The sequence below is a fragment of the Phascolarctos cinereus genome, unplaced genomic scaffold, assembly GCF_003287225.1.
Source record: "Phascolarctos cinereus isolate Bilbo 61053 unplaced genomic scaffold, phaCin_HiC Scaffold_7;HRSCAF=346, whole genome shotgun sequence".
In the NCBI taxonomy this organism is placed as follows: domain Eukaryota; kingdom Metazoa; phylum Chordata; class Mammalia; order Diprotodontia; family Phascolarctidae; genus Phascolarctos; species Phascolarctos cinereus.
In genome coordinates this window covers 71,211,207-71,234,943 of record NW_027556180.1, presented here as the reverse complement: position 1 = coordinate 71,234,943, position 23,737 = coordinate 71,211,207, and the positions used below count along the sequence as shown (strand labels likewise).

The 23,737-nt window shown below is 37.7% G+C and overlaps 1 protein-coding gene across 1 annotated transcript in view; it reads right to left on the bottom strand.

The window, feature by feature from the left end:
• The window catches only part of ABCA12 (ATP binding cassette subfamily A member 12), a 240,178-nt gene that overhangs the window by 207,628 nt on the left and 8,813 nt on the right, over positions 1 to 23,737 (bottom strand). Inside the window, exon 2 of the mRNA XM_021002700.2 lies at positions 16,516 to 16,609. Coding sequence (XP_020858359.1) covers positions 16,516 to 16,609 — 94 coding nt within the window. The remainder of the gene's footprint in view (positions 1 to 16,515; positions 16,610 to 23,737) is intronic.

The window sequence follows — 23,737 nt, the reverse complement described above, 5'->3', positions numbered from 1 at the left end:
GGAACTCTTTCTTTCCATCCATTAAATCTTCTTCCCCCGTACTTTCTAGCGATCCCTTGGCTAAACTCAAATGTTTGCTATTATAGCATCTCCTTCACTTTTTCTTCTGCTACCTTCAACATTGGTGGTTATTCTGTTTCTTTGGCTTCTTATGACCCCTTTCTGTCCAAAGCCATGAAAGTCCAAAGTATGAAAACAGGGATACTTTCTAACGTATGTTTTTTTTAAAAATGCTGAGTATAATAGTATGCCAGTCATTTAGTCAAGACACATTTGTTAAATGCCTTCTATGTGCTAGGGACTGAGCTAAGCCCTGAGGATATGAAAAAAGGCAAAAGATAGTCTCTGCCCTCAAGCAGCTCACAATCAAACTGAGGAGAAACAGCAGGAAAACAAAAATGTACAAACAAGCTAAATACAAGATAAATAGGAAATAATTAACAGACAGCAGGTGCTAGAATTAAGAGGGATTGGAAAAGGCTTCTGTAGAAGGTAAAATTTTAGTTTGGACTTCAAGGGAGCTAGGAGGAGGAAATGAGGAGGGAGAGCATTCCAGATATGGGGACAGCCAGAGCCAAGATATATAGCATCTTGCTTGTGGAACAGAAAGGAGGCCAGTGTCACTGGACTGAAAAGTACATGGTGGGGAGGCGTAATAAAGTATAAGAAGACTGGAAAGGTTGGGGGTAGGTTGCAGGAAGAGGTTATAAAGGGCTTATAATAAGCATTCAAAAATTAATGTCTTTTTTTACTTTAACAGCATATAATGACCTCCACTAAAAATAATGTTAGCCTTTCTCTGGTAAAGAGCCAAAGACAAGCTTATGATAATAGTTTATGGTCCTCTGTCCAGAAGTACAACAAAGGAATGGTGTAGAACAACGGAGCAGGTTGGGGGATGGAAGGGTTAGAGCCCTGGGACAAGCAAATCAGTAGCAAATTGCCATGCTGTCTCCCAAAGAGTCACTTTTTCATTTGGGAAAATGAGTTTAAATTCAAAGTGCATGTCCATTTTCCTCTTTAGAAAGTTAAACATCGGAGAGTTACTTGAGTACAACAAATAGGGAAAGCTTTTAATGCAATACAGTTCCCATGCAAACATAAATATTAACTGACATTTATGTAGCACTTTATGGTTTTCAAAGCACTTTATATACATCATCTCACTGAGCCTGATGACTTCTTCTGAGGTGGGTATTATATGTATTTGCATTTCAAAATAAACCAGGACCAAGCGGCATTAAGGATCTGCTTGTGATCACATAGCTAATAAGCGTTAGAAAAGGGAGTCAAACCCATATCTTCCTTACTCCAACTCCAATACTCCATATACATTTTTTTTTTGTGCTGCACAGACAACCAGAAGCCAAGACATGGATACTTCCTAAAATATACAATCATTATACATTCATTAAATACTTACTGCTTGCTTAGGCAGGCTAAGCAATCTGTGGAATCCAGAGAAATAAAAGACAGGGCCCTTGCCCTATAGACATTTGCAATCTAGACAGGGAAATAAGCTGTATATAACCAAAACAACTGGAGAACAATATAATGCATTATGTAAGTGACTATACAGGCTGTAAATGTTTTAGAAATTCAGGAAAAGAAAAATATCTTTGTGTACTGAGGAAATTAGGGGAAACTATAGTGAATGTTAGTATTCAGCTGTCTTGAAGAAGGAGAAAAATAGAACTTGTGGAAAGGTGAACAAGGGCATTCCAGAAAAAGAAATAACATGAGTGAAATCATGGATTCTAGATGATGAAATCATCTGACTGATATGAAAAGTTTGTGTTAGGAAGTAGTGGAGGTTGGATAGGTAAAGTGGAGGCTCTTAAATTACTAAAATAAGGAATTTGGACTCAATGGGGTAGTTAATGAAGAACAGGGAAATAGACAGTGAAAACAGTACTGTTTTGAAAAACAAACTAATATAGTAGCAACATGCAAAATAGAGACCAGAGACAGAGCATTTAGAAGGCTACTACAAGATTAGGGAGATTAAGGCCCTGACTTGAATCATATGTAGTAGGAATGAAAAAGGACAAATATTGGGAAAGAAGAATCACCAGGGCTTGCTGGCCACATGGATATAGAAAACATAAGAAAGGAAGAAAATAAAAGTGAGCTTATGATTTCGAGCTTAGAGAACCAAGAGAATCATGGTACCAGTTTTTAAAAAAGCAAGTTTGGTTTTAAACATGATGAGTTTAAAGTAATAGAGAGATCCTTTAGTTCTTCACTGAAAACATGGGACACTAGTTCTGATGAGAGAATAAAGATGAAGAAATACAGTTCTGGAAGTTAGCAGCAGAGAAATAATCACTAGAGATGATTAAGAGAAAAACTGATTTCCCCAAGGGAGTAGCTATAGAGAAAGAAATGGAGGGAGTCAAGAATTGAGCAATAAAGGATCCCAACAGTTCAGGAACAGGAAAGAAGGTGGGAAAAAAAACAGATAAAAGGAAAATCAGAAAAAAGAATAGGAGAGATTGCCAAGAAAAAAGGATAGTAGTATATAATATCAAATGCAGCTAAAATATTCAGGCGAATGAAATTGAGAAATGAATTGAGAAAAGCTATTAAATTTGGTTACAATATCCAGGCACAGTACCACCTAGCTGCTTCTAAGCCCCAGGTTCCTCAACTGTAAAATGAGAGGGTTGACTAAATGATCTCCAAGATCCCTTCCAAATCTAAATCTATAAATCCTCTATCATGAATGACCATGATTAATACATGTCTGTGAATATGGGCCAATAAAAACTGACATATAGTGATGAACCATTGCTACATATAAAAAGTAGTTACTGAATTTTTAGCTCTAGCTTCTGCTTACAGAGCTTGCTGCTGGTCAAGGTTAGAACTGAATGCTGGTAAGGATTTCCTCTTTATGTTGTTGTACCAAATGGGCTACAAATCCAACCTCTCATTATTCAATTAATCCTATCTCCACTAGGTGTGAAATAACAGTTATATTTGAGCATTAAGTTAATAAACTAAAGTTCCTAATAGCTGCTATTTTCAGATCCTGGGATGAAAGTTTCTGAACAGTACAACAAAATGTGCAATAGGAATATATTGATCAGTCATTCCATTTCCTAGAATTCATCCTTTTTTCTTCATTCTAGTGATGCCTATGCTTTTGGGAATAGTAGCACCTTATACTGTGTTTTCTTTTGGCATTGTCTTCTTTCTCCTAAAATGATTATATGGCATATTCTTTTAAAAAAACTAAGGTAATATAAATTAATTTATTTTGAGAGTTTTACATCCATCCTTTGAGATAAGTAACAACTTGGGTGTCATGAAACTGGGATTTGCAATCACCACTAAATTACTCCAACAAGCTTTATTAACAGCTAAGATTATTCCTAATCTTACTATTTGTTTTGGACTTAGGTAAGTCCTAATAGAGAATATATGTAAACATTGAAGAAAAACCGATTACTCATTATTCTGGGAGGTTAGTGTTATTACCCAAAGTTATCACAGAGTGTGCAATAACCCAAGAAATGAATCTGCCTATGAAATTCACTGCCCTAGATCATATACCTTCTGGATTAGGTATTTAATGCCAACTTTCTACATAAAACTAAAAATAAATCAGTAAAGACATTAAGTTTTGTGTATATAACCAAGCTTAATTCAAGGCATGGTTATATACACAAAACTATATATCTCTTTTTTCCTGGCTTTTTGGGGGGTTTGTTTAGCAAGCTATTTCAAAAGTAGCTAATAAGAGCTAATTGGATTCAGAGGAGATAAGCAGTTTCTCTTGAAGGATGTTTTCAAAATTTACAGAAATCTTTACCAGGATAAATGGATTGAGAGTAGGATACTGAACTGTAATTCTACTCTAGTCACAATAACTCACATTCACATAGCATTTTATCTGTATAAAATGCTTTAATGTAAACATTAACTCATTGAGAAGCAGTTTAGCATGATGACCTGAGTTCTGGACTTGGAGTGAGGAAGATATGAGTTCAAATCATACTTCTGATACTTAGTATTAAGTTTATACTTCATATTAAGCTATATTACCATAGGTAAGTCGTCTAATATTTGCAAGCATCTGTTTCCTCATCTGCAAAATGGAGAGACTAGTATCTACTTATAGAGTTATACATTAAGGCTTTATAGATTCCCCCAAGAACTAATGCCCTCTCCACCAAACCAACTTGTGTTTAATTATTTTGTACATATTTGTATTCATTGACTTTATATTTATGACATATGTGTGTACAGTATATGTACATATCTCTGGCATTCGAATGTAAGCTCAAAACTGGCTGAATAAATTCTGGTATATGGATGTAAAGAAATATTATTGTGCCATATTACATGGCAAGGAGGGTAAGTTGGGTAGGCAGATGAAGTACAAAACCATTGAAATCATAGAACCCTGAAGCATGAAAATGGTATTATGATATTTAACTTTTCACATGCATATTTCTTATAAATCCAAAAAGATTGATTTTAAGTTCCTTGAGGTCTGGAGACGGGTATTATATTCTCTGTATCCCCCCATAGCATTTAGTATTTACTTGCAAAACACAAGAATAAATCACTAATCCAGTCGTAACCTTTTTCATTGGAAACTGTAATTCCAAATCAACGAGTGATTAAAATTAGGAAAAAATTGGCTATTCCCTCAATACTGCTGAGCTGGAGATAGACTTACTTCTGCATCTTCATCTGAAGAATGTGAAAACTTCCTTAAATGAAAAAAATTTCCCTGGATGTGTGTTATGGTTGTGATGTCATCCTGGAGTTGAGGGGTGGGTGAACATCCTGGCATTAACCTTTGGCATTGATGACAAGCCCCGTAAATTTTAACCACTCCCTTATAGGCTGCTGTGACACAATTTTCTGGTAGTATGGAGACATCACCACACCAGGTAGCATCTATTGAAGTATTCTATATCTAACAGTCATCATGTAGCCAGAAGGAAGCAAAGAATTGAGGCAACTGAGGTAGTAACAGATGTGGATTTTTTTTAAAAAAGTTTTATTCATGTGTTTTGTTTTTACATAACACACATTTGCAGATTACTGCTCCCACCTGAAAGCCAATGCTCTTTCCACTGCGTCATGCTTGAAGCTTTTCCAAATGGCTAGGAACCATCAGAGTGTTTCCTAAGCTGTCAGAGTCCTCATTAACCTCAAGCTCCTAGATTCTAGAAAATAGGTCCCTCTTCCACAACTACATTAATAATGTTAGCAGAATGTGGCAAATTGCTGTTGATTTTTGTCTTGTTTTCACTTAGGTTTTGGCATGAATCTACTTCCTCTAGCTAATATAAACATTATTTATTTGAGCCAGAGCTATGAGGCCCAGAGAGAAAGAAAGAAAGAAAGAAAGAAAGAAAGAAAGAAAGAAAGAAAGAAAGAAAGGAAGGAAAGGAAGGAAGGAAGGAAGGAAGGAAGGAAGGAAGGAAGGAAGGAAGGAAGGAAGGAAGGAAGGAAGGAAGGAAGGAAGGAAGGAAGAGAGAAAGAGAGAAAGAGAGAAAGAGAGAAAGAGAGAAAGAAAGAGAAAGAAAGAAAGAAAGAAAGAAAGAAAGAAAAAAGAGAGAAAAAGAAAGAAAGAAGAAAGGAAAGGAAGGAAGGAAGGAAGGAAGGAAGGAAGGAAGGAAGGAAGGAAGGAAGGAAGGAAGGAAGGAAGAAGGAAGGAAGGAAAGAAGGAAGGAAGAGAGAAAGAGAGAAAGAGAGAGAGAAAGAAAGAAAGAAAGAAAGAAAGAAAGAAAGAAAGAAAAATGTGTATTATTTTATCACCTATTTTACTGTAAAATTCACTAATACCTGCATTCAAAAACACAGATGAAAGGCTAAAATTCTCAATATGACATGATTTCCCCCTCTTTTTAGATAACACAAGTATTTTCAAGAATCTCTCTCAATTGAGACTTAATCAAATCCACACAAAAAGAATATAGGTCACAGGGTGTGCTAGAACCCTACTCAGTATCTTGGAAGCATGGAATATGAACACATCTCATCTGTGGTCAGTTACATCAAGGCTGCCATTCCTGAAGACTCTATGCCAGAGGTGGAGATGAACATGCCTCAGTGGTTAAGAGAAAAGAAAGGATACTGGATCTGGAAGCAGATACCAGGGCTTGTATCCTGGTTCTCCTGCTTATTGACTGTGTGTTACCCTGGACAAGTCATTTAACTTCTCCAAGCATCAGTTTCCTCATCTGTAAAATGTGAGGGCTGGAATAGATGGTTTCTACATTCGCTCCCAGCTCTGAATCTATGATCCTATGAATTATTCTATGTCTTTTATTTTTTATTTTGTCGTAAGTTCTTTATCTTTAGCATCACATTGCCCTTCATGTTGAGCAGCTAGGTGGCACCATAGTGCACAGAGTGCTGGACCTGGAGTCAGGAAAACTCATCTTCCTGAGTTCAAATCTGGTCCCAGACACTTACTAGCTGTTTTACCCTTAAGGGCAAGTCACTTAACCCTGTTTGCCTCAGTTTCTTTACCTGTAAAATGAGCTCAAGAAGCAAATGGCAAACCACTGCAGTATCTCTACCAAGAAAACACCAAATGGGATCACAAAGAGGTGAGCACAACTGAAAACAATTGAAAAACAATAGCCTTCGAGTTATGTATTTCTTTCTGATGTAACTGAGTGTTGGGATTTTGTTGTTTTTGTTCTTCAGTTGGGATTTAGGAGAGCATTAATTGACCACCTGTACTATCTAAATGAAGCCCAGAATTTCAATGAAAGAATTGCTAAAAAAGACAACTCTTCCAGAAACCGTTTTGTTGATGGCTAGATAGCTTGAGTCTCAACCACATTCCATGTTTCCATACTCTTCCTTGTTCCATGGGTAGATGAAGAAGAGAAGTCTTGTTTTAAGTCTCATTTCTGGAAGTGTGGCATAATGCTGGCCTTGAAGCCAGGAACCCCTGCATTCAAGTCCATTTTCAAGTCCACATGACCCTTGCCAAGTGCTCTAGGGTGGGTAACTCTTTAGTACCTCAAGTTGAACAGGAAATGCCGACCTGCCATTGACAGAGCAAGTTTCTTCACCTGGGAGTTCCTTATTCTTATAAAATCACAGATCTGGTCCCTATCCCTATCCTCAGTTTTAACATGCTCCATATTGTTATAAGAGATTACTTGTATCACTACCACCAAACCTGCTACCTACAGCACTGCTTCTGACAGAACACACTAATCCTGCCCGTTGAATTCCAACACTGTTCCAACATCTCCTGGATTCTCACAGACAAAAGCCAGATAGTAAAGTCTCTAATGGATTCTCATTGACAAAAGCCAGAAGGTAAAGTCTCTCCCACACAAAAATCTTTCATGTGCATGCACAGACACTCATAGCAGAAATTCCTGAAGGCTTTGCTCGCAGTTGCCTTCACCCAAACAATGGCATCACAAAAGCCTCAGAGGACACAGCAGGGCTTTATGTGCATCAAGGAAGTAAAGATCAAACCCAAAGCAATATCACAGACTCATTCTCTGTTCATCCGTTGTCTCAGATCCATATTAGGTTTCTGCTGTCCATCACTGAGTAGGTTCCTGGAAATGGTCATCACTCTAATCAGAGCCCGGAAACTATGTTCCATATTAATCAACAATAAGAACTTACTGAATTCTTCTTTGTACTCACAGGCAGCTAGGTGGCACAGGGGATGGAGCACTGGGCCTGGATTCAGGAAGACGCATCTTCCTGAGTTCAAATGTGGCCTCAAACACTTACTAGTTGTGTGACCCTGGGCAAGTCACTTCACCCTGTTTGCCTCAGTTTCCTTATCTGTAAAATGAACTGGAGAAGGAAATGGCAAACCACTCCAGTATCTTTGCCAAGAAAACCCCAAATGGGGCCATGAAGAGTCAGACACAACTGAACACACATCTCTGTACTCAGTGTTGTACCAGGAGTGTGACAATGGTATAGAGACAACAGAAGTCATAGGATCATATATCTAGTACTAGAAGGGATCTCTGAGGCCATTTAGTCCACTGCTACCATTATACAGATGAGAAAACTGAGGCCCAATGAGGCTAAATAACTTGCACAAGGTCACATAGGTAAATCAGCATAAACAGTGGAATTTTTCTTTTTTTTAGCTAGCATTTATATACACTCTAAAGTTTACATAATGCTATTCAAATCTCATCTGATTTTATACTCACAACAACCCTGCTCTGAGCTTCATTTTACAGATAAGGAAACTGAGGCAGACAGTGGTAAAGTGACTTGCCCAAGGTCACATAGCTACCTAAGGCTAGATTTGAAATCAGGTCTACCTGACTCTAGGTCAAGCACTCTATCCACTACGTTATCCAGCTGCCTCAGCCTAGGTTTTCTGTAAACCAGAGACCTACCTGAGACTCAAGAACTCCGATGAACTCTGAGTATAGATTAAAGCATACTTTTTTCACTTACTTTATTTTTCTTGCTTTTTTTTTGCAACAGAGCTAATATGGAATTATGTTCTACATGATTTCATATGTGTAATTAATATTATATTGCTTGCCTTCTTACTAGATGGGTAGAGGCTGGAGGGAAGGAGTGAACTTGAAACTTAATTTTTAAAAAAATAAATGTTAAAATAAATATATAGTTTTTTTTTTAAAAAAAGAAGCTAATAATCCATTTGAAGAGATGAAGTTGACATGTAGGAGACAATAATAAGAAGAATGACATGAAGGAGAATATAATAAATGGACAAGGAATATGATGTCAAAAGCCATAGTATAGTGGAAAGGACACAGCCCTTGGGGTCAGAAGACTTGAAAGCTCTCTCTGTCACCCTGGGAAAGTCCCTTTATCTGCTTTAGTTTCCTCATCTGTAAAATGGGAGTAATAATACTTCCACTATATACCACATAGTATAATGTGTCCTGCAAGTACACCTAAGTACAATATAAATTTAGAGGTGGAAAAAGAAAAGAAAGGAAAGACTTCGTGGAGCTGATGGAAGGACAGGTAGGATTTAGAAAAACAGAAAATATGAGAGTTGAGGTAGCATGAAGAAAAGACAGTTTAGACTTAACATTGTATGTGTTTGAAACATCAAAGAGGCCAGTCAGAGAGATGTGCACATACTGAAAAGTTGTGGGAAACAAAAATAGATAGATGGGGCAGATGCAGACCAGACAGCCCTAAAAAAGCCAGTCAGGGGAGTTTAAATTTGATGCTGCGGGAACGTAGGCCACTTGAGATTCTAAAGCAGGGGAGGTGACATGATAAAAAGATCATTTTAGGGAGATTAGTCTTATTTTTGTCTTTCTATTCCTAGGACTGAGCACAGTAACTCCATTTATGTGCCTAATTAGCACATATTTATTAAGTGCATAGCAGGCACTTATTAAATACTAGTTGAATTAAACTGAAAGCAACAGAGATGATGGATTAGATTAGAGAAAGAATGCTAAAGAGATGCCCTAGGAGGCTATTGCAGAAATACAGGCAGGAGGTCTGTGATAAGATCACAGATTTAGAATTGTAAGGGACTGCAGAGATAATATAGTCCAGTCCAAGGGGGATTTCACGGTGATTTCATTGGCTTAGGGAAACTCCCTCTACTGATATAGTTCATGCTAGCCATTTTGAGGATAAGGAAGATGAGGCCCAGAAACGTTAAGTGATTTGCTCCAAGTTTGCTCAGTACAGGCAGTATTTGGAAGAGCTCAGGTTCAGACCCAGTTTCCTTTCTTTTATCCCTACAGCTTCAAGTAGTTCAGCATGCAAGACTCTCTTCCTCTCCACCAGGGAACATTCACAGGATAGGGAAATATGATGACACAGTGGTTAGAACATGGAACTTGGAGTCGGGAACACCTGAGCTTCAAACCAGCCTCAGATATTTACTAACTATGTAACCCTGGGCAAATTCCTAAACATCTGTTTGCCTCAGCTTCCTCATCTGTAAAATGGAGATAAGATAGCACCTACCTTTCAGGGCTGTTGTAAGGATGAAATGGGATAACATTTGTAAAGCACTATGTAAATCTTTAAGTGATATATTAGTACTAGTATTTTAAAAAAATAAAAGTACTTTGACCCAGCTGTACCACTTCCGAGGGCTGTATCCCAAAGAGATCATAAAAATGGGGAGAGGACCCACATGTGCAAAGACATTTATAGCAGCTCTTTCTATGGTAGCAAAGAACTGGAAATTGAGGGAATGCCTATCAATTGGGGAATGGCTGAGCAAGTTGTGGTATATTAATGTAATGGAATACTATTGTGCTATTAGAAATAATGAGCAAGCAGACTTCAGAAAAACCAAGAAAGACTTGTATGGACTGATGCTGAGTGAAGTGAGCAGAACCAGATGAACAGTTGTACACGGCAACAGCCACGTTGTGTGATAATTAACTTTGATAGATTTAGCCTTTCTGAGCAATGCAAGGATCTAAGACATCTCCAAACATCTCATAATGGAAAATGCCATCCACATCTAGAGAAAGAACTATGGAGTCTGAATACAGATCGAAGCATACTATTTGCTCTTTTTTTCTTCTGTTTCATTTTGTTTTGTTTCTTCTTTCTTGCGGTTCCTCCTATTGGTTCTAATTCTTCTTTACAACATGACTAATGTGAAAACGTTTGCTAGGAATGTGTATGTAGAACCTATATCAGATTGCACATTGTCTTGGGGAGGGAGTAGGAGAGGGAGGGGGAGAAAATTTAAAATTCGAAAGCTTATGGAAGTGAATGTTGAAAACTAAAAATGAATTTATTAATTAAAAAAATAAAAGAAAATATTACCTTTAGTCCTACTCTCTTTGATAAAGCTAAAAATTTCTGGCTGTGGACACCTTTATTCCTATTATAAAACTATCTGCCCAGTGGAGGGGGCAGAACATGCTAGAATTGGATTCCATGCATCTCCATCTTCTCTTTTTTCATCACTGAGTAGCACAGAGAAGGTCACAGTAATAGCATAGTCAGACATAACCTCTCTGACATGGTTTTTCTAGCTTCCTCAACCAGACCAAGGTGTAGGCGCCTCATTAGCTAATTCAGCACAAGAAGAGTGGGTAACCGCCTCTTAAGCATCCATGGTGATGTGGGTGGGATAACATTTCTGGATCCCCAAACCTCCAGTTAGCCAATAGTTTGGTTCTTCCTCCTCCTACCCCCAACTTGACACTTTATGATTGCTACTAACAAGAAGCAAAATAATATATATTAAATCCTGCTTCCTCCTGGTGCCCACCCAGGGGTGGACATGCTTAGACTGCCAGGAAAAAGAGAGGAAAAAAAGTATCAAAAGTCCTGGATGATGCTCAACTCACGAGTGCCACCATGGGTACCCAAACTTCTGGCTAGCACAAACCTAAGGGTCTTTGCATTAAAGGCCAGAACATGTGGGACAAAGGTTATCCCAGGAACATGGGGAAATCTCACAATTCCCTAAGCTGTTGAGTCACAACAGGATGGGTGTCAACCCTACCACAAAGAGACAATCAACCTCTGAATAATTAAGAGTTACTTAAATGCCTTTTTGTGTGGACATACTTGTTGCTCAGGCATAGATGCAAGTCAGGTGAAATCTCCCAGCCTTAGGGTGCAGCTGAGCTTAGCCCACTCAGAGAAAGATCCCAGGGCCCAAGGAAGGCAGCAGCTGCCTCCACTTCCCTAGCCTGCTATATCAGCTCTTACAGTATGACTCTTGACTGTTGACAAGTCACTGCATGTGGTGAGTACAAATGATTGGAACATTTTCAAATTCAGTGCCTCTGCCAATTTCTTCCCTATGTGTCCTCAGAGCATTCGAAGCCTGCTTGCCAGGTTTGGAAAGCTGATGTACTGTGCTTGCTAGTACTGGTTTCCAAAGCATCTCTCACAACCCAGAAGGAGTAAATGCAGGATATGCAGGATATGGATCCTATTCTGAGATGAAAACAAGGGAGGAATGTGATAGACAACATCAACTTCAAAGCAAGAGGATCTGGGTTCAAATGTTGCCTCTGCTCCTTACCATCTCTAGATTTATAATCCCATGTAGTAGAAATAACTTCAACCAACAATTGTACTTTTTAACCATTTGACTTTTTTCTTTCAGATCTCCACCTCAGAGACTGGATTCTTAAAATCATCGAATGAGAATTGGAAAGACCTCAGAGGGTCATCTAATCCAACCACGTCATTTTACAGACAAGGAAACAGATCTATGTAGGGCAAGTGACTTGCCTTGTGTTACCCGGGTAGTAAGCATCAGAGCCTGGATTTAAATCTATATCCTCCAGGTGCAAAGAAGAGCTCTGCCCACAGCACCATGCAACAGAATGCCCAGAGAAAGAACAAGTTAGAGCTACAGGTTTTATTTGTATAAAACAACTTATCAGTCTGGCTACTTCTGGAACAGAATGTGAACAGATCTCACATTGTCTGGGCCTCTAATGCAAGGTAGTTACTTTATCTAAGCATTAAATTTCATTTTTTAGCATCCAGCTGGCTCCCCAAAAATCCTAGTTAGGGGTTTAACTACCCCAAGTCTGTAATGAATGCACTTGGTCCTACAGCTATATTCAATTCATACTGAAATTAGGATGAAATAGGATACTACAAAGTGTACGAAAGTTTGACAAAGCTCTGTGAAGTACTATAAGGCACAACTCTTCCCTCTACTGTGTCATTTTATGATTAAGATAGTGAGAATAATATGGTGTTACATTCCTGATTTCTAGCTCTTAGCCTATACATTCCAATACTTTAAGCTAGATAAGATGAGGAATCAATGCTGATCTCATTGGATTTTACCAATATTGTAATTCTAAAGTGGAGTGAATTTGGGGCAACTAGGTAGTGCAGTACATAGAGCTCAGGCCTTGGAGTCAGGAAGACCTGAGTTCAAAGCTGGCCTCAGACACTTCACACCTGCTAACTGTGTGACCCTGGGCAAGCCACATAACCCTGATTGCTCATAAAAAAAAAAAAAGGTAGAATAAATTCTATGGTGGGGTGTCAGGAATCAATCAGGTATCAGAATATGGCCTCCTCAACTAAACTGAGACCATTTTCAAGTTACTTTTTTTCCAGCTAATGTTGAAAAAACACAAAACCCACATAGTGTTCTTAATCTTACCAGGCTTTTGTTCAGTCCTTTTCAATTGTGTCCAAATCTTCATAATCCCATTTGCAGTTTTCTTGGTAAAGGTACTGGAGTGGTTGGCCATTTCCTTCTCCAGCTCATTTACAAATGAGGAAACTGAGGCAAATAGGATTAAGTGACTCGCCCAGTGTCATCCAGCTGAGGCTGAATTTGAACTCAGGTCTTCCTGACTCCAGGCCCAGCACTCTATCCACCATGCCACCTAGCTTCCCACCTTTCCAGGCACTTCCACAGAAAAGAACCTCCAGTAATAAAATTAAAGTCGTCCACACACCAGTATTTATTTTATGGGTTCCTTGATGAGTCCAAAACTCAAGACATAATTTAGATTAATAATAATAATAACTAGCATTTATTTGGTGCTTTAAGGTTTGCAAAGTACTTTATTAATATTAATTTAACCCCCCCTTGGGGACTGATCACCTTATAATTTTGTACCTTCCTACACTCAAAGAAAGATAATAGCCACACAACTCATTATTATTAGATTATAATAGTTACATGATGAGGAATGGGCATTATTTTCTTTTCATTTCTAGACGTATATGTACATTGGCACTTCGTATTAATTGAAGGCCTTCTTAGCTTATAAAAAATATTGCCCTATTTTTTTCATTCCTAAAAGCAGTTATTTCAGTAGTCTTATGATCTTTCCCTGTTTCTCTCCACATACTTCTTGAAACTTCTGAGACAAACTGATTTAAAACCATCCACTCACATATATTATCTTCCTTTCTCTGACTTATGAGCTGAATTCTGTACAATTAAAAGTTCTCCCAAAAATGCAAGAAAGGCAGAAACAACAAATTGATTCAAGTTACTTTGGCCCTTTTCTTCATTATATTAATTGTCATATTGGCTTCTTAGACAATGGCACGGAAGGGCTCCTCTGTCATATGTATTTGTTACTACACATTGAAAATACAAATTTTAAATTGTTTATGTGAATTTAATGTAGAGCGCAGTATCTGAAAGCCAAGCATACAATGGTACCAACTAGTTTAAAAAGTGAATTGTAGAATTAGCAAGTCCATAGGATAAAAGATTTCTCCTTCTTGCCAAAACAAACCAAGCTAATTCCAAACCTGTCCAAGTATTACAATGCTTTCCAATAATTTGCTTTCATTTGAAGTACACAGTAAATCAACTGATGATTCCATTCATTTATATTCCTAAAGCCAAGGATTTTTTATTCTAAAAAAAGAGGAAGCAAATATTATTTCTGCCTGTTAGATTCAGTGCTTAGAGACACAATTGTCATCTCATATAATACTGCTCAATGAACTAGGCCCCACATTATATGTCATGGACCTCTAGGGAGCCATGCACTAAACAGGGGGTCTACAAATCTATAAGTAAGCAATCATACTGAATTGCACACATATGCACTATTGGTTTTCAAATCTGTACAAGATGGCATTGTGATTAATAAAACCCAAATTCACAGAATCATACATTTAGATCTGGAAAAGCACCCCAGGGTTCATCTAGGCTGGCCCTTTCTTAACACATAAGGAAAATGAGGCCCAAGTAAGTTAAGTGATTTACCCAAGGTCACAGAGCCAATAAGTGGTGAGGCACAGACCTGAACCCAAGACTTCTGACTCGAAACCCACTGCCTTTTCCCAGCATAGCATGTTTCCTCTTATTTGTATTTGTATTTTCATCAAAATATTTAAGGGACCATGGCTAAGATGGACTGTATTTGTTGCAAAATAGCATAGACTGTGGTGCTGGACAGCTTGACAAAATATTCACCTCCCATTGAAGTAACTTAGTTTTTTATTCTAAATTTTATTTTTTTATTTGAGAAATAGTGAAACAGATAAACACTATATTAAAGGATTCTTCCCAAGCCCACTGAACTTTCCATATTCACATCATGGCTATTATGCCAATCTATACACACACACACACACACACACACACACACACACACACATACACGAAATGGTGTTTATTTACTGGACAAAGAGATTCCACCAAACTGCAAATTCTATTACTCTATTTGAAACAGAATTTGCTTTACTCACAACTTTTTTTTTTACTTTAACCTTTTTCGGGTCACAGAACAACATGACACAGTGGAGAGTGTCCTTGGATTTGAAGACAGAGAACCTGGGGTCCTGAACCTTGCTGTAACATGAAGGGATTGGACTAGGTAACCTCCTAAATTTCCTTATAACTCTATGATCCTAATATGAAGTAAGGCACAATTTCCTTCATATGCTTTGAAGTGTTGTAAGAGAATTGGTTGAAGATAGCCAACGCTAAGGGAGCAGATGGTGTTGATCAGACAAAGCTTGAGTGGTAAACATCACTTTGAAAGTATTAGTTCTCTCTTGGCATTAGCTAAGAGTTTTATGAACCCCTTTTCTGGTATCTCCTTTTCAAATGTCTATAAAAAGGACTAGAACAGATAAATCATCCACTTTATATCTTAGCTGTAGACACTTGCGGGAAAAGCCCTGACCAGACAACTGAGTCCTCTGATAACTTGAGTACATTTTATACTTCTCAAAATTTCATTTACAGCAAATAGAGGTGTAACTAGGATGCAGTGATCAGAGCTTTGCCTCAGGGCACTGGCATGGAAGGGTTGAGGCACTTGCTCAACAGAGCCACCCTCCAGCTCGACAAACCTGCATTTCGTTGTGCTCCACTAGTCCTCACCATGTGATGCAACTATCCTCCCAGTCCCTCACACATCCATTAAACTGACACACCCAGAATTGCATTTCCATAGCATTCTTCTTCCAGGCTCAGTCTTGTCACTTTGCTTCCTCCTCAGGGTATTAGGAACAATCAGTTGTGTTGTAGGGACACAGGCCAGACTCTGAGAGACAGACTGCCTATACTTCTAGCACAAACTAGTCTGTGTACATACTACCCCCCTCCCCTCTTCACCTCCTCCTCCCAGCCCACACACTGAATTTTTACCAACACAAATACTCTTAATTATGGCTCCAATAGGCAGAAACTGCTGGGAAAATCTGAACGCTATCTGCTGAATCTTTCCGAATACTTTTTTATTTATTGCAAAAGGTAGGGAATAATCCTTCTCAGGAATTCTGATTCGTGTTGTACGGGACAAGTTGAATTTCAATTGCACATATATAACAAATGAGCCAAAATTTTACAACTAAAAATAAGAAAACATCTTGAATCTTTGTGCTTCCTCTTCCTCCTGCCCCGCCAAGGACAATAAATATGTCTTAGGCAATTTTCTAGACCATTTGAAATAACCTGAGGAAGACCACAGCTCATCAAGGAAAAGATAAGGATCAAGTGAAATTTAATTTCCAAAGAAGTCAATTTAAGAACAACATGCCAAGGTGGTATAGAAGTCACAAGAATTTGAAATCAATCCCATAAGATAAAAAAGAAAGCCCAGATGAGGTACTTACAGGTTGGTTTTGCTATCGGAGGGAATTTCGTCCGCGTAATAGCCAAAATTATGAAAATAATGACAGGCCATAAAATCAGGACAAGTGACCAAAGCTGTAAAATAATATTAAAAAATGTTAATTGTTGATGGACCACAAAACCTGACTGGGAAAAGGTATATTGTACTATAACCTCCCTACCACGGGCTAGACATCTACCTACCTCCAACCTGTAATGAATCATTAATGGTAAGTTGGTGGGAGTCCTAAGGTATGTAAATTATCCTTCCAAAAGGACATAAGGATGACCACAATCCTGTCTAGGACAGTGAAGCTTCTCTACAGAGAATTATTTCAAAGTCAAGGTGGAATGAATCATTTTTTTCTCCCCACGCCCAGAAGATTCCCTTAGGAAGACACTAACAGCTTGTGATTTTTATAGATCTATAAAATTAATAACAAGGAGCAGTAGAAAAATGTGTTTACAAAAAGATTAGCTACAGTGCACCAGCAGATATAGAAACATAGGGGAACTATAAAAAACACTGTTTTGCACTACTCTAATAACTTGCTAACGTGTTTCCCTGCCTTTGGTCTCTGTTCTATGACAAATCCTTCACTTCTCTTCAGAAATAATATTTCTAATCTATGGTTCTAACCATATCAGTCTCTCACACAAAATCCTTCAGTCACAACCCATGTCCTAGTAAATAAAATACGAATTCCTGAGCCTAGCATTCAAGGCCTTCCACAGTCTGGTGCCAAGCTATCTTTGCAGTGATATTTTATAATACCCTCTGCTTCATAGTCAACGATACAGCTGTAGCATGGTCCTAAGAAGGCTCAACTGCGAAACAAACACACTTTAGAAAAAAAAATCTTAATTCTAGTTTAGGTAATGCAAACAGCTAACTGTGTAACCTTGGTTGAATTTCTTCATCTATAAAATGAAGGATTAAGAATAGCTAATTAGTCCATTGCAGATATAACATTCTATGATTCTAATTCATTTGACCAAAGTTATGCTCTGAATTAGGGTCAGAGGTGAATACTATCGAAGAGTTCAAATATGATGTAACTAGGAAAGCAACCTTGAAAAAACATGAAATGGAAGGTTCTTTAGAGCAGGGACTGTTCATTTTTTCGTACTTTTATCTCAAGTGTCTAACACTGTGTCCAATGCATTATCGTTCCTTTTCAATCATTTCTGTTGTGTCTGACTCTTCATGACCCCATTTGAAGTTTTCTTAGCAAAGATACTAGAGTGGTTTGCCATTTCCTTCTCCAATTCATTTTACAAGTGAGGAACTGAGGCAAACAGGGTTAAGTGACTTGACCAGGGTCACGCCAATAGTAAGTGTATAAGGCCAGATTTGAATTCATGAAGATGAGTCTTCCTGACTTCAGGCCTGGCACTCTATTCATTGTGCCACCTAGCTGCCAGTGTATTATAGGTACTTAATAAATGCTCAGTTATTAAGTACTGAAATAAAAATAAGGTATAATACCATTTTGACCTCCATTGCCCAAGAGTCTTTGGAATATCAGAGCTTCCAGTCCAACATCAAATGTTTCAACATCAAAAGCAGATATGATTTTATCAGTGGAAATGACATTAAAGAAAACACATTATCAACTGCTTTGCCACTGTACCCTTCATATACATAAAGTAAGTAGAGGCAAGTAGAGTCAGGATTGGGGGTAGATGGGAGTCAAAAAGAGGAAATAGAGAATTCAGTCTTATCAATCAAGTTTGTTAGCAAACTTCCAATCAATTATAAAAGGAAATGGGGATATTATTTGTCTACTTAAACCTTCATATGCATGAAAACTTTGTTTTGTTTTTGTACATTTTTATTTTGTGTGCACATAAAACCTTTCCATCTGATCAGCAGCTGAAACCTTCCGTACGTGTTATCACTTCATTGGAACATGAGATTTTTGCGAGCAGGTACTGTGCCTTATTCTTCTATTTGTATCCCCAGCACTTAGTAGAGTTCTTTTCACATAGTAGATGCTTAATAAATGCTTCATCCAACCATTCATTCATTCTTGTCTACTTCCCATTTCACTAAGAAATCTATATTTATCCCGCAAGGATTCTCAACATACAGTCATTCCTTTAACATTGAAACATTTAAGCTCTTTTACTTTGTGTGTGTTTGGAAGTTTTCCAGTTTTCTATTACATATGGCATCTTCTTTTATTTAAACAGTTTCAATGGCCTCACTTTAATGAATCTCAGAGAGGGAGCACATATAATGGATTTGGGGCTGATCTTGGAGTTCTTTTAACCTGGATTTAAGTCCTACCTTTGACACAGACTAGCTGTGTGATGATGGACAATTCATTAAACTTCTCACTGTCCTCAGGCAACTCTCTTAATAACATTTTCCAAGCAATGATAACCTCATAAGGTCTTGAGAATGAACAAAGTAATTCAGATAAGACAAGTAGCAACGAAAACACTGTTCTAGTTACAAACAGGACCCAAACTTTATAGGACATACCAATTAGGCCACCATTTTAGCTGGCTCAGGTTGTTGATCTGGTCATTTTTCATAAATTTTAAATTAGTTTTAGATGTGATCTTGAATCTAAACTTACATGATTAAACTGCCTTAATTTATTTTGGACTATGTTAATGTCAAGAACCACCAGAAATCTCATAAAGAAACCCATGATCCAGAGATTTCCCTTAGGTTAGATGGACTTGTTCATACTTGAATATGTTGTATGTAATAAATATACAGCCTTCTCTACATAACGATCTTGCAAATGTGAAGGCTGTAACTTTAAATGTGAAGTTGAGAAATAAAAAAATTAATGTTTTCCTAGAAGCAGCATTGTTCCCAAAGCGAGCTGACCTGGATCATAAACAACCTGGAGATCTATGTGGTACCAAGAACCCTGTAGGCACTCAAATATTAAATCTATGAGTTGTGAATTTGGGCAATGTATTTTTATAAAGTAAAGGCTTAGGTATTAAACTTTTTGAAATCAGGGTTACTTCAGAATATCTGGAGGAAATAGTTAATTAATGTTATAATTGAACTAAAACTAATTCTCCTGCATTACCCCGAGGGACTTCCTATTTGGCTTTCCAAACCCACAGCCCCTTGGCATCTAACTTCAGGGAACATGTGAACAATTTTGTTATGCTTCATGAAAAGTGTCTATTGCATCTTTTTTATTTCTCCAGGGTTCAGTTCCCTCCTGTCCCATTTCAAAAGTTACTACGCTTCTTGAAAATGAAGGAACAATAAAATATGGGGAAATATTTGTAAGAGGAGAAGCTAGGGACATACACAATCACTTGGATGCACTAAGGCATCATCCAGAACACTCTACTCAGGGTAGGTTCCACAATGTGAAAATAAAGTTTGACTGGATTCATTTCAATGAACAGTCAGTCAGACAGTCAATAAACATTTATTAAGCACTTTCTAATGTGCCAGGCATTGTGATAAGCTTTAGGTCAATAAAGCCACAGGTCAATAATTTGGTAACTGGGTCAAGTTTAAGCCTGTAGTGTAGAGATGTCAAAAACACCCATGCAGTCCATAGCACTCCTGAAAGCAGTCCAAACCAGATTAAAATATAATTAGGAAATATTTAACAATACAATAAAACATAGATAACATGATATTTTGAATCAAGGTCAATATGTGGTCCACAGGGATTCCTATGTGCAGCCCAGTGGCTCTGTGAGTTTGGGATTTTTAAGCCAGCCTTAGAATTCCTGTTCTAACCTAGAACTTTGGAAAGGATCAGAGAGAATTCTGTGACTTAGGCTGATAGAATCATAGACTTAGCCCTGGAAGGAAACTTAGAAATAATTTAATCAACCCTCTTCATTTTATAGGTGAGGAAACTGATGCCCAGAAAGGGGAAGTTATTTATACATCACACAGCCAATAGTTCCAGAGCCCAGATTTGAACCCAGTTTTAGACTCTAGATAGAGTGAGTCATCTTCCTATCTACTGTACTGCCTCCCAAAAGGTGTTCTTTCTACTGACATTTTCTCCTGTAAATACCTAAACCCACCATTTCAGCTATCACTGGGTTCCAGCTCTCATGTGACTGAGTACCATTTTGTACTCACCACTTCAGCAATAGCCTTAGCTCTTGTACTACGGGCAAATAGAGTTGAGATTGGGGGTAGATGGGAGTTTGAAAGGGGAAATAGAAAGAGAATTCAATCTAATCAGTCAAGTTTGTTAGAAACTTCCAAAAAGTTACAAAATGAAACAGGGCTATTATTTGTATACTTAAATAATCCTTGTGACCTCTGCCCTCATTTTATCCTGGATATCTAAGAAATGGAAATTTTCTTTTAGTGCTGACTAGTACATTTTGAACTGATAATTTGTGAAATTATGAAATGATAGGATGTACACTGGTTCTTTGGCTACTTACTGTTCCCAGTAACCACAACTAGCAGAACTGAGGCGCAACCATTTTAATTAGGCACAGAAGGTTTGAGGGCAGAAAAAAAAACACAGAAAGTACAGAGATAAGCAGTGAAAGGGATACAGAGGCACATGGAGTGGGGACAGGAGATGGGATGGCAAAGAAGGCAGTGTGAGGAAAAGAGTGGGGAAGGAGAGGGGCAGAGTATCACTCACAATCATGGATTAGAGTCAGGAATGTTGGGCAGCATGGACCCAATGTAGATAGATGGAAGAGGGCTTGGGGTGGGGGCTAGGGGCAGGTAGGAATTTGAGGTCTCATTTTGATAGGATTTTTTTGGTTAGTTTATTAACATGTCCATATCATCTCGAGGTTTTCAGTAAAATTTTGAAGTTAATATGACCACATCATCTCAAAATTACCAGCACTTTTTGGCATTCTGTTGTTCTTATTATGAATGTCTGGAACTTGTCTGAGATTTACACATCACTGACAGAAACACCTAGAGGGCTTCTGTTGATTCAACACATGCTACCAGGATGTGAATTTCACTTAATATACAACACAATTTGTAAATTTTGCTCCTTTGTTCCTTTAGAACTGTATGATTTTGATCCTTTTAAACTTTAAAGTATGTGACTTCCAGGTTCCCCTTTGCAATCTTATTTCCTGCTATTGGGCCTTTATACTGGCTATCTATAAACTTACTTTACTGACTAGAAGTACGGGGTGGGGTGGGGGTGACTGAGTGATCAGCGGGACCAGAACACGATACAATTTTAACACACATTTCAATTAACAGTTATGAATTCCAAAATGTATACCTTTCCCCAACTCTACTAAAAAGAAAAGGTTTATACATCTTACACCTCCATAAAAGAATAACATTTTGGAATTCTGGTGGTTCTTATATATGAACTAACCTGAACTCTACCCCAGTGCATACAGACTCTGCTTGATCTCTTTCTACGAGTATTTCATTTAATTTATTCATTCAAGTATAACATTCATTATCATATATTATAATATTATATAATGATTCATTCAAGTATAATGTTATTTAACTTCTCCCTTCAAAATTTCTGAAGTAACCCTTCCAGTAATAAGAAGTCTACTACTCAACAAGATCCCCCATTCTATTATTGAAAACTCCCATAGTCTCCCTGTCTTCTCTTCTTCAGCCTAGACACCCTCAATTCCTTGACCTTTATGTGACAATTTCTGGACTCCTCACTATATCATATCACATTCCTTTACTTCCCAGGGAGTTTATTCACCAACATCTCTCTTAATTATGGTACCCAGAATTGAATACAATTTTGTAGACATGCTCTGGTCAGCCCAGGATACAACGTAACCTCCCTTGGTCTGTAAACTAATACTTTCATTAAGAGGGATAGGGACTGAACCTGTAATTTCATTGGTATAGGGAACTCCCAGATGAGGAAACTCCCTCCATCAATGCAGACTGGCACCTTCTCAGTAATTTATCATCTACAATGTCCAGACTTATAGTCTGGAACACTGAGAACTTAGGTGACTGACTTGCCCAATAACCCAGTGTGTGTTAGACTTGTACTTAAATCTAGGTTTTCCTAGCTTTGAGGCCAGCCCTTTATCCTCCACTATCCCACTTTCATTAATTCAGCCTAAAATTCAATAAGTGGTCCTTCACCAAACTTTAGTTTTTTCCTTCTTCTAATTGATAAGCAATATTTTTGATTTATACTCTGGGAAAAATTTTCAAAACTTCCCATAGAAAATACATCCTTTGTTCCTTCTTTCCCAACCCTTGTTTACTCTGAGCAAAATCATGTTAAGAGGCAAGTGTGTGTGTGTGTGTGTGTGTGTGTGTGTGTGTGTGTGTGTGTGTGTGATACTACTGTCAGATGAAAACAAGATGCTTCAAAATTTATGTAAAGTAAGCTTTACATTATAAAAAGTGAGATCATGAAGGCTTTTTCGGTTGAAATGCAGTCCAGAGATTATCTGGCTTAATCCCCTCATTTTTCCCCTTTGCATTTTAAAAAAAAATGTTTTAAAACTTCATTTTATCACGCAACATATATCTTAGCAAACAATGATTTTAAAATACAAAGCAAGTCCACTTTTAAATTATGTGCACTTAACACAGTTTTCTCCCAATAAATAAATGCTTCCAATTTATCCTCAATAACAATAATATTGCTTTCAAAAATTTTACAGATGAGGAAATTGAGACCCATAGAGGTTGAGCGACTAGTCCATAATAATGTGGGAAACTAAGTCTCAACTCCTAGGACCAATGCTCTCAGCACCATCCCAGTATTGGTGGTAGCTAGGTTGTACAGCGTGTAAGACTGTCATTAGACTTGTAATCAAAAAGGCCTCAGTTCAAAGCTCACCTCAGACACTTACTAGCTGTGTAACTCTGAGTCTCTCTCAGACTCAGTTACTTTACCTGTAAAATGGGGATAATAATAGCACCTACCTCTGAGGGTTGTTTTGAAAATCAAATGAGATAACACATGTAAAGTGCTTTTTTTTTTTTAATCTTAAAGCACTATTGACAGCTAGGTGGTACAATGGATAGAATGCTGGCTCTGGAATCAGGAGGACCTGAGTTCAAATTCAGCTTCAGATACTTGACACTTACTACCTGTATGACCCTGGGCAAGTCATTTAACCCCATTGCTTAACCAAAAAAAAAAGGCACTGTTGAAATTACACTATTGTTACTACCTAAAGTTTGTTTTTTTTTTCTATGAGTTTCTCTACCAATCACAATGACCAACTAAAAAAAATAGTAGCTAGAATTTTAAGCTGCTATAAGTTATATGCTTTACTTGG